This window comes from Coregonus lavaretus (assembly GCF_964263955.1).
Source record: "Coregonus lavaretus genome assembly, chromosome: 6".
NCBI lineage: Eukaryota > Metazoa > Chordata > Actinopteri > Salmoniformes > Salmonidae > Coregonus > Coregonus lavaretus.
In genome coordinates, this window is record NC_139993.1 from 46,726,203 (window position 1) to 46,745,152 (window position 18,950).

The 18,950-nt window shown below is 42.4% G+C and overlaps 1 protein-coding gene across 1 annotated transcript; it reads right to left on the reverse strand.

Annotated features, from left to right (window-relative positions):
- Nucleotides 1–2,918: 2,918 nt before the first annotated feature.
- On the reverse strand, nt 2,919–14,437 carry LOC311131429 (ubiquitin carboxyl-terminal hydrolase 46-like). Its single transcript, XM_084164415.1, has 9 exons — nt 14,289–14,437; nt 12,677–12,757; nt 11,779–11,992; nt 10,788–11,095; nt 10,003–10,079; nt 4,745–4,828; nt 4,463–4,660; nt 4,280–4,358; nt 2,919–4,172 (listed from the first exon to the last, which is right to left on the reverse strand). Exons 1-9 carry the CDS (start codon nt 14,322–14,324, stop codon nt 4,071–4,073), a joined length of 1,179 nt encoding a protein of 392 aa, XP_084020541.1. The 5' UTR covers nt 14,325–14,437; the 3' UTR covers nt 2,919–4,070.
- Between the last annotated feature and the right edge of the window lie 4,513 nt (nt 14,438–18,950).

The window sequence follows — 18,950 nt, forward strand, 5'->3', positions numbered from 1 at the left end:
CCTAATCGCCCAACATCAGTGCCCAACCTCACTAATGCTCTTGTTGCTGAATGGAAGCAAGTCCCCGCAGCAATGTTCCAAAATCTAGTGGAAAGCCTTCCCAGGAGAGTGGAGGCTGAGCAGAGGCTGCCACCCGAACTTGAAGACCTGTCTGCTAGAACTCATGACATATTGGCTTTAGATTCTACAATATGTGCTGTCAGGGGTCAGAACTTCTCTGCAGGCTTCACTAAACACATTCCAATATGAATAAAACAAAGGCATTCTTTCCTCCTCTCCTTTGTGACTGACTGCTGTAATATAGAGTAGATGAAGGAAGGAGAGGAGGGGGATAAAGCCAGGTGTCTAATAGTACTGGAACATTGTCTTTCTCTGTCTGTCTCCCCCCACAGGCTGTTGTTGTCCAGTTTGTTGTGTTCTGTGATGCTGCGTCCCGTGGCTGTCTGTCACCACACCACACACAGCAACACGCTGCCTGGTAAACATGATGTGACAGAGGAACTGACAAGCTTGAGAACAAGGGAATGAACTGTGTGTGTGTGACTAAAGGGTAAAGAAAACAATGACTGTGGAGGATGTGAAAGCACTGGGGTAAACAGAGGTAATGAGAAGAGGAGAGGTGGGTAAAGGAGGATAAGAGGAGAAAGGGAGAATTAGAAGCTGGTGAGCGGGTTGAGAACTCTTTGAAAATACCAATACAAAGAACATGACTAACAAAATCTTTGAAAAGCCCAGTGCCTCAACTGATAAAGTCCTTTTATTGAACAGAGGAAAGGGAAATCCAAAAAGTACTCAGTCAGTCTGTGCTTCTCATTCAAGCATATCACTAGTAAAGTGCACTTTCAGTTCACAAACAATTAATCAGAATTGCGAGTTATCTAGTGCCTGGATCTCCCTTTAACTTCTACTCTTACTTATTTCCCTCATTAAAATGCAAAATCAATTTATAACATTTTTGACATGCGTTTTTCTGGATTTCTTTGTTGTTATTCTATCTCTCACTGTTCAAATAAACCTACCATTAAAATTATAGACTGATCATTTCTTTGTCAGTGGGCAAACGTACAAAATCAGCAGGGGATCAAATACTTTTTTCCCTCACTGTATCAAACCAAACATGCTATAACAGTACTTCTTCATCTCTAGGCACTACACCGGATTCCAACCGGAGTCTTGTTATAGACTGATAGGACCACAATGAGTGCAATGAGAGAGCTTTTGAGAGATATAGGCTGCGTTTAGACAGGCAGCCCAATTCTGATATATATCTTTTAAATAATTGGTATTTTGACCAATCAGATCAGCTCTGAACAAGAGCTGATATGATTGGTCAAAATACCAATTTGTGGAAGAAAGATCAGAATTGGCCTGCCTGTCTAAAGGTAGTATAAGGGTGTGTGCAGAACAGTAATTGGAAGATTAGCACACACAGTATCTCTGCTCATCATAACCCATTTCAAATGGCTCAAACAGTGCTGGCTAGTGTTCTCTTCATCTACCATGGTTCTGTTAAGCCTGTAATGAACAAAACCCCAATGTGACTGACTGATTGTGATTCATCGGTTGTGTATCTATTGTGTGATTAGTTGATTATGTGATTGACTGACTGATTGGTTGATTGTAAAGCAGCATCATATTTCTAAACAGGGTTTGTTTTTATTTTCAAGTAACTCCTCTTTCTTTTGTGCTCCTAGGTTTTAAAAAATATATTTCCTATATATTTTATCAGTATTTTATACATAATGTATATGTACACTTGTATCTTAGCAGATAACATAGTTTTGCAAGGTCACTAGAGACTCCAGTTTGGCACATATTAATAATCGACTTCACCCAATTATACTAACAGAAGGAGAAAGGCAGTTATGCACTCTCTCACACATTTCATAATATGCTGACTCACATAAAAAGGAGAGGGAACAGAAACACACACATAACTCACATCATCTCTATTTCACATTAGCGAGATACATTTGAGTCAGTATTCTTCCAGTATCACAGTGAATTTGAGTGCCACAGGACAGTGAGCAGCACTGCTTCTTCATATGCCTCTATATGGACATTTGATATGGTTATAGTCTACAGTACATGGTCCTAACCTTATGGAATGGTAAGCTAGCTGTCTCTATGGACCACTGGTCACCTTAACACAACTTGATGTAAGTGTCTGCCAGGCACAGCTTCTGAGTAAAGAACATTGGTTCCAAGTCAAGTACCTAACAATGGGGGGAACAACTACGCAAAATAACAAGGTGTTAGAAGAACACATGTAAAGACACCAATAATTCAACATAGGAATGACCAATATTCATATTCAGACTATGGTGTAGCTGCAGAAGAATAAACAGGAAGGTTCTAAGTCATCATACCAACATTATGTTGACCGCTGCCCCATATTGCACCTAGCAAAATAGTTCCACCTCCTTTGATCATCTCACACAGATCCACACTACCGACTGGGAGGAGACTAGCTGGTAGCAAAACACACCAACATTTAATATCAACATCTATATTGACTTCAAAGGGAAGTCAACATCTTATCAGCTCACTTGACCTCCTATTGCACCAATCTCACTGTGAGAAACACTCCTTTTCATGGATACCTGACAACTGTGGATTATGTGGTTCTTTCGACAGAGTCCAGCTATCTACATACTTCAAAGTAAAGCTAATAAAGACGTTGTCAACCCCATAGAGCTCTGCATGTGTATTACCTACACCAGTGTTTCCCAACTCCGGTCCTCCAGTACCCCCAACAGTACACCTTTTTATTGTAGCCCCGGACAAGCACACCTGATTCAACTTGTCAACTAATCATCAAGCCCTCGATGAGTTCAATTAGGAATATTTGTCCGGGATACAACAAAAATGTGTACCGTTTGTGGGGTACTGGAGGACCGGAGTCGGGAAACACTGACCTACCGGACTCAGTGAGGGGGGAGGTGTTACATAAACAAGACAAGATTGAGTCTGGATGGGTAAAGCCCTGAGACACAATCTCCTCCACCTACCAGCACAGTCAACATTATAACAGCTCCCCAGCATAAATAAATAAGAGCAATACATAGTGTTTTACAAAACAGGGAGTAGACAGAGAATAAACTGGAACTGCACTAAACCAAACTAGTCTAGTGACTAGTAAAGATGTAGTTTGTGTCAGTGAGTGACTATGTTCTAGAGTGGGGGCTGGATCATAACATTTGATATTACATGGATATTACATAAGGGTCACAAGGGAGAGGAGCATTCAGGCCTTGGCCAGTCTCTATGGAAGAGGATGGGAGCAGTAGACAGAGATGCATCCTGGTCTTCTGCAAGACTACAATATCTCAGCATTACAATGAATAGGTTTGGCTTGGTCACAACTCATGTCAACTTGAATCCACACCAGCTCAAACAGTGAACACTGAAACATGCAGTTCAGCGACATCAGATGCATAGACCCTCTTTCAACTAGTTTATATCTCTCCATAAAACTTCCATTCCATCCCAGCTCTAGCCATTCCCCAGGTAGAAGACATCTATGGGCTGGACATTGTAAATATAAGGTCACGGGATAACTCTACTAAAAGGATTTATGAACTTGTGACATTACATGAAAATAGACATACTATACAGATATACATATGATACAATCTTCTATCCAAAAGCCATCTGTATCTGTACCAGTCCAGCCAACTCTGTATGCCAGGCAGACCCAGGGAGAGAGTGACCCATGGTGGGTCTTCAGACCTCCAGACCTGGCCCCATGCGGAGACAAACAGGCATCACACACCAGCCACTTACTTTTGTTTCCTGCTCCTTTTTGCTGTGACTGTTTGTTTGTTTTTGTTGTTGTTGTTCTAAAGTGCTGTCCAGATGCAGGTGGCTGAAGGGCAAAAAGCAGTTTACACAGTCTTCCCAGCATGCTGAACGCAGGGAGGGTGAGAAGGGGGTTATGGGAAATGAAGTGACGGTAGACCCAGGGCAGGCGGTGGGACAGGGAATGGTGTTGGCACACGTCTCAAAGAGGGGTCAGTAGGGGTCAGGGTTCCAATCCTGCTCTCTCTCTGGCTGGGTGTTTATTCCAGTTACTCCCTGGACTGATAGAAGAGGATGTATCCAGACTCTGAGTTCTTGGAGATGTCTGACGTCAGCCCATAGAACTCCTCGATGGCCTGGGAATCGATTTTCTGAGCAAACCAGAGAGTGAGACAACAAATAATGCAACATGCTGTATGAGCCATATAAACAGGTGTGATGGCCAACAAACAGGAATAAAGAAGACTGAGACACACACCTCCACGATGTCATCATCAAACAGCAGCCAGAAGCCATGACTCTTCACTATGGTGATGTAGTGTCCTCTGTTGGGTCCACTGAGGAAGAAAGAAGGGGAAAGCGGTGATATGAGAATAATATGGTGTCTATAGGTACAGTAGATTTCAGTTTGGATACAATTTCTTGTGTGTGTGTGTCCTACCTGCCACAGTGGACGACCACAGCGACCAGGTCGTACATGCGGTCGAGGTTGACAGCGTCTCCAGAGGTGTTGAAGAGGCGGAGTTCCAGAGGGAAGACGACGCGATAGGACAGCTTGGTGTATCGGTGCAGCTGCTCCATGTACTTAAACCGCTTCAGGTGCAGGGCCAGAATCATAGGCAGCTTCTTCACACGCATGCTATAGGGACACAGAGGAGTTATACACAGACTGACACACACACAGACAGACAGACTGACACACAGCTAAACAGTGTGTACTGACCGTTTCTGGGCCTCCTGCTTGCTGCAGCATATCTCACAGTAGTATTTGTATTCACTGCACAATGTCTCTGTGTTACTGAAGTCCCTGGGGAACACAACCCACACAGAGGGGACTGTGTCAGTATGGCTGATACACAGAGTAGAGGATGCTCTATCTACAGCAGGGTTGGCAAGTATACAATAGTTCTAGTTGAGAAAGGTAACAGGTACAGTGCCTTCAGAAAGTGTTCACACCACTTGACTTTTTCCACATTTTGTTGTGTTGCAGCCTGAATTTTAAATTGATTAAATATAGATGTTTTGTCGCTGGCCTACACACAATACCCCATCATTTTTCCAAATTAATTAAAAATTAAAAGCTGAAATGTATTGAGTCAATAAGTATTCAACCCCTTTGTTATGGCAAGCCTAAATAAGTACAGGAGTAAAAATGTGCTTAACAAGTCACATAATAAGTTGCATGGACTCTGTGTGCAATAATAATGTTTAACATGATTTTTGAATGACTGCCTCATGTCTGTACCCCACATATACAATTATCTGTAAGGTCCCTCAGTCGAGCAGTGAATTTTAAACACAGACTCAACCACAAAGACCAGGGAGGTTTTCCAATGTCTCGCAAAGAAGTGCACCTATTGGTAGATGGGTCAAAATAAAAAAAAGCAGACATTGAATATCCCTTTGAGCATGGTGAAGTTATTCATTACACTTTGGATGGCGTATCAATACACCCAGTCAATACAAAAATACAGGCGTCCTTCCTAACTCAGTTGCCGGAGGGAGGAAACCTCTCAGGGATTTCACCATGAGGCCAATAGTGACTTTAAAACAGTTAAAGAGTTTTATGAGACAACTGAGGATGGATCAACAACATTGTAGTTACTCCACAATACTAACCTAATTTACAGAGTGAAAAGAAGGAAGCCTGTACAGAATAAAAAATATTCCAAAGCATGAATTCTGTTTGCAACAAGGCACTAAAGTAATACTGTTAAAAATGTGGCAAAGCAATTAACCTTTTTTCCTGAATACAAAGTGTTATGTTTGGGGCAAATCCAATACAACACAATACTGAGGACCACTCTCCATATTTTCAAGCATAGTGTTGGCTCCATCATGTTATGGGTATGCTCGTAATCGTTAAGGACTGGGGAGTTTTTCAGGAAAAAAAATAAACTGGCAAAATCCTTGAGGAAAACCTGGTTCAGTCTGCTTTCCACCAGACACTGGAGATTAATTCACTTTTCAGCAGGACAATAACCTAAAACACAAATCTAGACTGGACTTGCTTACCAAGAAGACAGTGAATGTTCCTGAGTGGCCGAGTTACAGTTTTGACTTAAATCTGCTTGAAAATCTATGGCAAGACTTGAAAATGATTGTATAGCAATGATCAACACAACCAATTTGACAGAGCTTGAAGAATTTTGAAAATAATAATGGGGCAAATATTTTACAATCCAGGTGTGCAAAGCTCTTACAGACTTACCCAGAAAGACAGCTGTAATCACTGCCAAAGTTGATTCTAACAAGTATTGACTCAGGGGGTTGAATACTTATGTAATCAAGATACACTGTGTACACAAAGCATTAGGAACACCTTCCTAATATTGAGTTGCACCCCCTTTTGCCTTCAGAACAGCCTCAATTCGTTGGGGCATGGACTACAAGGTGTCGAAAGCATTCCACAGGGATGCTGGCCCATGTTGACTCCAATGCTTCCCACAGTTGTGCCAAGTTGGCTGGATGTCCTTTGGGTGGTGGACCATTCTTGATACACATGGGAAACTGTTGAGCGTGAAAACCCCAGCAGTGTTGCAGTTCTTGACACATTCAAACCGGTGCGCCTGGCACCTACTACCATACCCCGTTCAAAGGCACTTAAATCTTTTCTCTTGCCCATTCACCCTCTGAACAGCACACATACACAATCCATGTCTTCTTCTTCTGTGGATTTTTATGGCAGTTGGCAACCAACTTTAAGGTGCATTACTGCCAACAGCTGAACTGGAGTGTGGACCAGAGACAGGGAAGGTCTAAATCCTACCCAATATTCTCATCTCCCTAAGGAAATTAAATACATAATTAAATACTACATCCCCTGAAGATTTCCCCAGCAGTTCACTTAATCTTGGCTCTCCAACCCCATTACTCCTCAAATCTAATAACAATCACTCCTTTTCTCGCTCATATTTCTGGCACTGAAATAGAACGTGTTCCACTGTCTCCATCTCCTCCTAACAATGATCACACCTCCCAGTCAGATGTTTCCCCACCAATTTCAATGTACAGTGCCTTGCAAAAGTATTCATCCCCCTTGGCGTTTTACCTATTTTGTTGCATTACAACCTGTAATTTAAATTGATTTTTATTTGGATTTCATGTAATGGACATACACAAAATAGTCCAAATTGGTGAAGTGAAATGAAAAAAATAACTTCTTTCAAAAAATGCAAAAAAATTAATTACTGGAAAGTGGTACGTGCATATGTATTCACCCCCTTCGCTATGAAGCCCCTAAATAAGATCTGGTGCAACCAATTACCTTTAGAAGTCACATAATTAGTTAAATAAAGTCCACCTGTGTGCAATCTAAGTGTCACATGATCTGTGACATGATCTAAGTATATATACACACCTGTTCTGAAAGGCCCCAGAGTCTGCAACACCACTAAGCAAGGGGCACCACCAAGCAAGCGGCACCATGAAGACCAAGAAGCTCTCCAAACAGGTCAGGGACAAAGTTGTGGAGAAGTACAGATCAGGGTTGGGTTATAAAAAAATATGACAGAATATGGCACCACAACAAACCTGCCAAGAGAGGGCCGCCCACCAAAACTCACGGACCAGGCAAGGAGGGCATAAATCAGAGACGTAACAAAGAGACCAAAGATAACCCTGAAGGAGCTGCAAAGCTCCACAGTGGAGATTGGAGTATCTGTCCATAGGACCACTTTAAGCCGTACACTCCTTCAGAGCTGGGCTTTACGAAAGAGTGGCCAGAAAAAAGGCATTGCTTAAAGAAAAAAATAAGCAAACACATTTGGTGTTTGCCAAAAGGCATGTGGGAGACTCCCCAAACATATGGAAGAAGGTACTCTGGTCAGATTAGACTAAAATTGAGCTTTTTGGCCATCAAGGAAAACGCTATGTCTAGCGGCAAACCCAACACCTCTCATCACCCCGAGAACACCATCCCCACAGTGAAGCATGGTGGTGGCAGCATCATGCTGTGGGGATGTTTTTCCATCGGCAGGGACTGGGAAACTGGTCAGAATTGAAGGAATGATGGATGGCGCTAAATACAGGGAAATTCTTAAGGGAAACCTGTTTCAGTCTTCCAGAGATTTGAGACTGGGACGGAGGTTCACCTTCCAGCAGGACAATGACCCTAAACATACTGCTAAAGCAACACTTGAGTGGTTTAAGGGGAAACATGTAAATGTCTTGGAATGGCCTAGTCAAAGACCAGACCTCAATCCAATTGAGAATCTGTGGTATGACTTAAAGATTGCTGTACACCAGCGGAACCCATCCAACTTGAAGGAGCTGGAGCAGTTTTGCCTTGAAGAATGGGCAAAAATCCCAGTGGCTAGATGTGCCAAGCTTATAGAGACATACCCCAAGAAACTTGCAGCTGTAATTGCTGCAAAAGGTGGCTCTACAAAGTTTTGACTTTGGGGGTGTGAATAGTTATGCACGCTCAAGTTCTGTTTTTTTTGTCTTATTTCTTGTTTGTTTCGCCCCAAAAAATATTTTGCATCTTCAAAGGTGTAGGCATGTTGTGTAAATCAAATGATACAAACCCCCCCAAAAATCCATTTTAATTCCAGGTTAAATTCCAAAATAGGAAAAATGCCAAGGGGGGTGAATACTTTCGCAAGCCACTGTACTATTGAGCCTTGTGACTACACTTTCCTCCCTTCTCTCTCAGCCTGAGGACCTCCCTGCCCCCACCTTTTCTTGAATCTTATACAGGTGTCTTCCCTTTCCCACAACTCTTGCCATTTGTTTTTAACCACTGTTTTTATCAACCCCTTGGCTTCTGCTTTACTGATTGACAATTCCAACATTAGGATGTTTAATAGCTTGCTTGGCGATAACATCCACCTCCTCATTCCCCTCTACTCCCACATTAGCTGGTACCCATAGGAACATCACAAATACCCCCCATCTGTCTCACCCTATACAAGCACTGCAAAACCTCATACAATACATCCGGTCTGCTCTGAGATACAAATTAATTTAAGCTCTTCAGTGCTGCACTGGAGTCAGAGCAGATGACTGCCCTGTCTGGCCACACCTCCTCCACCCACTCTGCAGCCAATAGTATGGCCAGCAACTCCATTGTGTAAACAGATAAATTATCCATTGCTCTTTTTGTCACTGCCACCTTAAACTCAGGAACACTAAAAGCTGCACCTGTCCTCCCTGTTTTAGGATCCTTAGATCCATCTGTGAATATGTTCAAGAAAGCATAGTATTGTGTTCTTAAAATGTTCACTTACAACTTAATCTACTCCTTCCTCAACATCTCTTACCCTCTCAAGCAACCCTAGAGCTATCACTGGCAGAGGTAGCAACCAAGGTGGGATAGCAGGAAGAACCACAGAGGGGCTAAACTCCCTCCCAAACAACCCCATCTCTCTCGCCATGCCATTGGCGATCCACCCAAAACTTTTATTCAGATTTCGTTCATGTTCCCAGCACTCCAGGAGCACCTTTTTTTTTTAGGATGTGTAACCTTATGTCCTTGTAGAGTTACCCAATATGTCATGGTTAGCTGTTGTCTCCTTAACATTAACGGCATCTCTCCCAACTCTACCTGCATTGCTGCCACCCGGGAGGCCCTGAGTACCCATAACACTTTCTCAGGGCTTGGGCCTAGACAATCCACGTCTCAAGTCTTAAATATCCTTCTTTAACCTGTCTCCTCCCCTTCATCTACACTGATTGAAGTGGATTTAACAGGTGACATCAATAAGGGATCATAGCTTTCACCTGGTCATTCTGTCATGGAAAGATCAGGTGTTCCTAATGTTCTGTATACTCCCATTAGTGTTTTATTTTTCATATATATATTTATTTATAATTTTTTTTGAAATGTTTGAATTTTATTCCCACTGACATTTGAGTATTTTGTGTAGCTCGTTGACAAAAAATGACATCTAAATCAATTTTAATCTCACCTTGTAATACAACAAAATGTGGAAAGATTTAAGGGGTGTGAATACTTTCCTAAGGCACTGTAAATATTACCTGAGACAGTGTGTTATTGATGTATTCTGCTCTACATCCACAGAAAGATCCAGAAAGTCCTCATCTTTGCTGCTGACCTGTCGCACACACAGAAACAGGGAGAGAGAGATGAGATTAATCAGTGTACTACTGGCCTCTTCACGGGCTGAAAGGCACTGATGATGCCCCTGCTCTGAGACCAGATCACACACTGGCACACGAGATGAGAGAGCGGGTCTCTTTGATGTGTTGATAGGGTTGTAAGGATGTATCAGTGAGAAGCTGAGTGCCTGTAGCGTGGTGAAGAGGGTTGTTTGGGGCCAATCTCTGCCTCCCTCCCTCTGCTCTTCCGCTCTGAGAGTGGCATAATGGGAGGCCGGTGACACAGCCTTTGGGGGCTGTGTGGAGGATCTCGGTCACAGCTCAGCTCACCATCTCCTCATCTCCTCCTTTATTACAGACAGAGCTAATCCCTCTGTGGGACGCAATCATTCACCCCAGCACCAGCCGAGGGCACAGCGGGTGGACAGGGACAAGACTCACAGGGACTCAGAGGAACAGATGGATTGGTAGGGTACTGACAAAGTATTACCAACACTGCTGAGGAAGGGTCTTGGGGGGTTGAGTAAAAAAGCAAGAGACACATTTTCGTGGACTGTAAGGAAAATGGATCAATAAAGTATTCTTACATATGAACATCTCTGTGTGGACTAGTCTCACTTGGTGGAATTACGAGCACCCATTTCAGTCACTGCCAGAGAACATAAAACCCACTACCCCAGAAACAACGGCCTTGATGGACTCACCGTCTCACAGTTGAGGCAGCGTGTCTCATTGGTCAATGTGCCCTGGAAGATGTCATGCACCCAGGTGGGCTCCGTGGTCTTGTTCTCGGGCTCGGTCTCCGTGGTGACTGCCGTTCCGTTGTTCTTGAGGCGTCCGTTCTGCTTCTCCTCCTGCAGGATGTCTGCCACCGTGTTCAGCTTCTTCTCCTCCTGCAGGATGTCTGCCACCGTGTTCAGCTTCTTCTCCTCCTGCAGGATGTCTGCCACCGTGTTCAGCAGGTAGTTGAGGAACTCATGGGCGTCCTGCTGCATGTAGTTATCAAACAGGTCTGTAGGGGGAGACACAGGACAGGGGCTGTTAGGGCAACACTTGGGAGGGGAGGCTCTGTGTGGAGAGGTGGTCAGTCAGTCAACAGTCGTGTTCAAGGTTGAATCAGGGCACATTGATGCACATGGACACACATAAATCAGATATGTGTGTGAAAAGTGAAAGTGGAGAGAGAGAATGTGAAAGTGAGAGAATGAAAGAGAGAAGGCAGCTGACCAGTCCCTAGTCCACACAGAGATGTTCATTGTTCATTCATAGAGAGAGCTTCCTGGAGTCAGACTACTGAGAACAATCTGCCTCTATTCCAGTTCCATGCTCTGAATGACCTTACCGCCACCACAACATGCACCTGCCCTTCACCCTACAGTGACAATCACCTGACAAAAACACTTCCACTGCCCCTCTTGCCCTATCCCTACCACCAGCTCAAAACATGCCTATCTGTGCTGAAAACTTGATTCAAGACAACTGGTCTCAGCATTCTGAAACCGATCAACACAGTCAGTTTGACTTACTACCAATACTACCAACAACCATCATATGGCAGGTTTAATCTATACAACATGGTAGCTATGATGGTATAACCCCATAGTCCTCTAGTTGATTTGTACCCAGACTCAGTCCTCTCCCAGTCAGTCCAGGGCAGACAGTGATTGAATTTAGGTTTGGTGTAGTCTATCTCACCATTCTCCTTGCGCAGGCGTGAGATGAACTTCTTGGGCGGGATGACTCCCACCTTTTTCTTCTGGGTGGTGATGCTGTGGAAGAGGTCTGCCAGACACGTGAGCAGGTTCTCCTTCTTCTTCTGCTGGGCCTTGTAGGCCAGCACGTTCTCCCGGAAGGGCCGGCAGAAGTACAGGGCCTGAAGCACCGAGTTACAGTAACATGTGTTCCCAAACTGAGGGTCCACCCCGGCAGGGACAAACAGAAAGAGAGAGCGGTGAGAATTTTATGAGTGCGTTTGAGGACCGGTAAACTTAACATTGTAAACATGGAGAGAAGATGCATGCAGCATGACTGTCAACTCCAACAGAGACTGTTTGTATACACAAGGATATATGCTGAGTGTTCTTACTAGGGTTACAAAATTCAGGGAACTTTCAATACATTTCCTGGTCTTCCAGAAATCCTGGTTTGAGGATTGCGGATTTCCTGCTTAATCTCTTCTGATTCCGGGAAACCTCCAACCGGTATTTCGGGAAAAACAGGGAATTTATTGAAAGTTCCAGGAATTTTGCAACCCTAGTACTTAGACCTAAAAAGGATATAAGAGCCAGATAGATTAATGAATATCAACTTAGTGCAGCCAAACTCTGCTTTGAGTATCAACTATCTCCATCTGAAGGGTTGGCTAACAGACTAGTTGGTAACAGAAGTTCCTCAAAGATTTGTTTTTTTTGCGAACTGAAATAAAATAGCAGTGAAACAGACAAAAAACCTGTTTCTAATACAAAGCGTTAACACCAATCACCTGTCCAATGTGAAACATGACTCAGTAGTGACCTAGTGGACAGCTTGTTCTGAAAAGGACACCTGTGTTTATAATGATCATCCAGAAGGTGACCGAGTGAATGACACTTACATTGACCAATCCAAAGTAGTGTTCGTTGATTGGGAACTGCTCCGGACCAATGTCTTTCTCCAGAGCAGAGGCATTGGTGCCCTAAGGGAGACCAGAGAGAGAGAACATGAGCTCTAATGTGCACTGTCAAAACATCCTTATTATGCATGAAATAGGCTACACATCATCATCTGGAGTGTCCCACTCACACACCACACGTGTCTGTTCTATCTTCTTCAGTGAGTGTATTGTGAGCAAAGAGGTAGACAGTTGCAAACCCTTAAGCTAGTGGATCTGGCCAAGGGCTCTCTGGCCTCGGAGTCATCTTGGTAAGTATATAGCAGGGAACTGACAGACCAAAACCTCTTTATAGAGAGGTCACATGCTGCACGTCTCTGTTTCACATAATAGCCTAACCTTTGCTTCAGATAAATGCCTGGATTATTTCTGACATTGAATGGCAGTCGACTCCAGCCTTTTATGGTTTTCATGAAGCTCGCAGTTTCCCATCACAAACACAAACTTTGCTTATTCATACTACTGGAAATCAGGAATCCTTTGGTTTCATCGTCTGAGATACTCAGTACCAACCTCTTCACTTGGGGGGGGGGGGGGGGGGGGGGCTATTACAATGTAAAGATTCAAGAGCATTTAACATTCTGTTAGTGTAGAGACAGGGCACTTATCTCCTGACAGAGCCCATTGACTAACCAGAGCTTAGAGAGGCTCCAGATGAAACCGTGGCTTTGTTGAGAGACTTCTGCTAAAGTCTTTAAATCACTGTAATTTTCTCTCAGTCAAAGCAGAACAGAATACTTTGCTTTGTTGTCTCTGATTTTCGTTTTGACTTTGAGTTCCCAAGCTTCACTTTCTCATACAGACATATGTACGTTTGCACACACACCGCTGAGCCTGTCCTCATATCCCCAAAGACACATTTAGTGTTTTATCAAACTAGACAACGTACACTTGCTTGTCTCATCTAAATAATACTGTTCAATCAAAGCTTACAAACATTGGTATAAAGGAGAAAAACAACAAAGACCAGATGATGGCAATATAGGTCCCTTCATCACCAATGAAATGCTCTGTGTCACAATAATGCTACTGAACTTCAAAACATGACACTTTCCTCAAGTTTTGAATCTTTATCAACTGCCTTATTCAATGAACACATTCCATTTTGTGGTGGTGCTGTTAGTTAAGAAAGGTAACACTTTACATTATTGTCCTTATTAATGTGTAGACTAAATATTCACGCACAGTGTAACAACTAGGCGTATTATAATTACTTGTTACATTGTACTTAGGACTAATTATACAGTTATAAGTGTGACCTAGGGACCTTCTAGATCACGTGTCAAACTCATTCCAGGGAGGGCCGAGTGTCTGTGGGTTTTGCTCATCCCTTGTACTTGATTGATGATTCATTCAAGATATAGCTACATTTCCGAAATGATGGAACATTCCGCCCCATTTCCATCCCCGTCAAGCAAGGACCGGTGGATTGATTGCTACAACCGATCAGCTCGAGCCCCCAGGAGCAATTCGACAATGACCCTCTCTCATTGTCATTACACAAGGTGCCCAACAGTGACTGCAGCAGGCAATCGATAGCGCTATGACTACTTACCATATTACAAATGGAGGCGATATTTCTGACAGTCATTTAGTTTACAGAGTCCCCCTCACCATCATATTTATAAAATAAACATGTTTCAATAAAGGACGATATTGAGAAAAGATTCAGCTAATTAGCAGCCGCGGCTAGAGGCCAGACTGCAACCCCACTCCCCAGTCGTAAAAAAAACAGGCAATGAATGTCTGGACTAGAGACCAATCAGCACGAAATAAAAAATAAAGCAATATTTAACGCTATTTTTACTTCATTATCGGAGACTACTACCGTATCATTTATATAACATAACAGATGAGTGAGTAGTAAACACACGAAGTTGCGGCAGGTTGACAGCAACGGATTACAACTACTGAGCTATAATACGAACGATTACAAAAAGCAGCTACGTAAGGTAATGTACAACCCGCCCAATTAAAGAAACGACTACCGCATTGCTAGCGAATGGAGCGCTCTGCTGTATGATTGACATAAAATACAGACTAATCGGATTGGGGTTTGCATGAAGCAATGGATTTTGGTAGTTGTAGTGGACAGTTAGTACTTGTGGACAGTCACTGATTCATAATTTACTTGCACCAATTATTCACGTCACATTTTACACCAACGTTTGGACGGACATATGATGAAACTAAAGTTTGGTGTTGCTCGCGTTATACTGGTTTGAAACTTAATTTACAGACATATTTGCCATAAATGTTGCCTGTGTCTTTAAGGAGTCACATCATTCTCCAGCAGTGTTGCCATGTTTGCGGTTTTCGACAAATTGGACTACTTTGAAAACGATGTCGCGGGTGAAAATGTATTGGCCGCGGATAGCAGTTTTTGGGCTATTACTAAGTCGCACAGCGGCCGCCATGGCGTTTCTCTTAAAAATATATATTTCACTGTGACCTGCTGCTGACTGTGAGGCAGGCTGTTGGAGACTCCTATGGTAGGTACACCTGCAGCTCATCCCTTGGCAGTAGTCCTGTAGATTACTTTATCACTGACCTCAACCCAGAGTCTCCCCTATCAGATCACAGCAAAATCACAGTACCTTAACAGAGCAATACTCAATCATGAGGCATCAAAGCCAAAGGAACTGCACAATATCAAGAAATGCTATAGATGGAAGGAAAGTACAAAAAACAATTAGGCAACAACAAATTCAATCCCTTTTAGACAACTTATTGGACAAAACATTTCACTGTAATAGTGAAGGTATAAACTTGGCAGTAGAAAGCCTAAACAGTATATTTGACCTTTCAGCTTCCCTATCAAATCAAAAAGTAGACAAAAAGTAGAAAATTAACAACTATGACAAATGGTTTGATGAAGAATGCAAAAACCTAAGAAAGAAATTGAGAAACTTATCCAACCAAAAACATAGAGACCCAGAAATAATAATGGCTGGAACTGAGCAAATGGAATGGCATCAAACATATGGAAACCATGTGTTTGATGTATTTGATACCGTTCCACTGATTCCGCTCCAGCCATTACCACGAGCCCTTAATGCCCAATTAAGGTGCCACCAACCTCCTGTGGTGTGTGTGTGTGTGTGTGTGTGTGTGTGTGTGTTGAATGAGCACTACAGTTAATGGCTGAGTCACGTGAGCGAGCAGCACGCGCGCAAGTTGTGACAACTTTTTACAAGTTGTAGGTAGGCTATTTAGATTGTCAGTATGGAGACACCTATTTACAAATCTTTTAACATAAAACATGTTAATACGCTAGAATTGATGCACATCAATAAATAATGGAGACAAAGCACTGAAAACGACTTTGGGCGCACGAGAGCCCATTACTAAGTCCGCGCTGAGGGGGTTTAAACTGCATTCTAACGTTAACTGTTTAAAGAAAACTGTATCACTCGAAGTGCTTTATGCATGCTCAGTTCTTGGGTCTCGGGGGCTGCCCGAGTGGACATTTGAAATGGAAGTTATGGAACTCCCTCGCGTGGTTCTTTTTATGGGGAAAAGTCCTCAATGAAACTGACATTAGGCTAAATGTGGAGAATTATCCATTTGCCTCTGTTGGCCATCAAGTAGCCTATTCATGTTTATGCCATTGTAGGCTACCATTTTATACAATAAATATGTTGAAATGACGATACCACTGGAGTCATTGCAAATCAATTTGTGCGACCAGTGTAGCCTACCTGGAGCTGGCAAACCAATTTAATGAATAGCCTATAACTTCAATTTATTGTTGTTGTAGCCTTGTGTTATTATGAACGCATTAGATTAATGGTAACAGTAGTCAGATTAGGCTACAGGTAAAACAAATTCTAAAAAATAAACACTGGTTGTTGTTGACAAGCATATTCAGTTCATATGCATATTATTAATATTTAATTCAGTGATTGAAATTGTGACGCCATCCTTAGTAGCCTGTTCCAGCAGGCTATTGGGAAACACAAGCCCTTCTTATTGCGAAATTGCATCGCTATTCATATTGAATAAATTAGTCTGTTAATTTGAACTAAGCAAGCTGCTATATCGTTCAGTTTACATCTTTCCTACATCTTGTCTATGCTACTGTAGACTATCTGAAATTAGATTTAGGCCTATCAGGGGCTATAGGCTACCTGCCTTTATCCAAGCAAACTATGGCAAAATGTAATTAGAATCATAAACCCATATTTTAGTCTGTAGCCTATGCCTATTGAAATGACAAGTCAATCTCGCAAATGGGCAATTCTTAACATCTGGCATATAATAACAACACAATTGCCAGAGATTTCGAAATCCTTTGTACAACTTTCATCACCCAAACTCTGTCGAATTTATATATAGTTATGCACATGCGCAAAGGGGATTTATTTACAATTATAAACCTGGTTCGAGCCCTGAATGCTGATTGGCTGAAATGATATGACAAAACATTACTTTTTACTGTTCTAATTACGTTGGTAACCAGGTTATAATAGCAATAAGGCACCCCTGGGGTTTGTGGTATATGGCCAACATACCACGGCTAACGGCTGTATCCAGGCACTCCACGTTGTGTCGTGCTTAAGAACATTGTGCCTTATTGTTTAATCATAGCAGTCAAACAAGTTAAATCGACATCCATTGATGGAAAATTATCTGGCGAGTTTAATAAGGGTGAATGATCAAATTCCTTTATTTATAAATTCCTTTATTATGTAATGTCATGGCTTGCAATAATTATTATTTTGAGGAAACCCGAATTTTGCTTCTAACGTTTCAAGTTACTATGGTATTCCTTCTTAATTGGCTCGATAACGTTATGGAAAAAGGGTTTATTGTCTAGATATGGTAACTCCTCTCTTGCTGTAAAAAATAAATAATTGGTGTTGGTTTTGAGTAGTCATTGGACTAGAAATTTTAGCTTGACCTGGCAACCCTGTTTTCCAGTCAAAACCATGCTGGTGTTAAAGTTTCAGAACTGACAGGTACTGAAGAATGGCTTGACATAAAGGAATGTCATGGAGTATCAAAGGAAGAGAGTGATGGTGAGAAGAACGATTAAGACAGCGAAAAGGGAGGCATGGTGGGAATTTTGCTCCGCTATTGGTAGAGGGACCGAAATTGGTGCAGTTCGGATAAAAAAAAAAAAAATGATGGGAAAGGGTAAAAATGATGGAATTTCAGTGCTGATAGAAGGAAATGTCACAGCTGTACCAAGTAAGAAAAGGCAAATGTCCTAGGTGGTGCATTTGCAGCGGTTCATAGATATGAGCACCTGTGTGATGCGAGTAAGAGACATAGGGAAAAGTTAAAGGAGCATGGAGAGGTTTTAAAGAAAAAAGTGGAGTCAGGAGAAGCTATGGATGCAGATTTTTCTATGTCTGAGATGACAAGGACATTGAAGGACTGCGGGCAGACTGCTACTGGAGAAGATAGGGTGTGCTATGTGATGTTTAAGCATGCACCGGACAGTGTGTTGGAAGCAGTGTTAGGGTTGTATAGTAAGGTGTGGAGGACTGGGATGATACTTGCTGGGTGGAAACGTGCAGTGGTGTTGCTGTTTGTAACACCAGGTAAAGATCCCGCTAGGGCAGGCAGTTATAGGCCTATCACGCTGACATCCAACGTGTACAGTTGAAGTCGGAAGTTTACATACACTTAGGTTGGAGTCATTAAAACTTGTTTTTCAACCACTCCACAAATTTCTTGTTAACAAACTATAGTTTTGGCAAGTCGGTTAGGATATCTACTTTGAGCATGACACAAGTAATTTTTCCAACAATTGATTACAGACAGATTATTTCACTTATAATTCACTGTATCACAATTCCAGTGGGTCAGACGTTTACATACACTAAGTTGACTGTGCCTTTAAACAGCTTGGAAAATTCCAGGAAATGATGTCTTGGCTTTAGAAGCTTCTGATAGGCTAATTAACATCATTTGAGTCAATTGGAGGTGTACCTGTGGATTTATTTCAAGGCCTACCTTCAAACTCAGTGCCTCTTTGCTTGACATCATTGGAAAATCAAAAGAAATCAGCCAAGACTTCAGAAAAATAATTGTATACCTTCACAAGTCTGGTTCATCCTTGGGAGCAATTTCCAAATGCCTGAAGGTACCACGTTCATCTGCACAAACAATAGTACGCAGGTATAAACACCATGGACCACACAGCTGTCATACCGCTCAGGAAGGAGACGCGTTCTGTCTCCTAGAGATGAACGTACTTTGGTGCGAA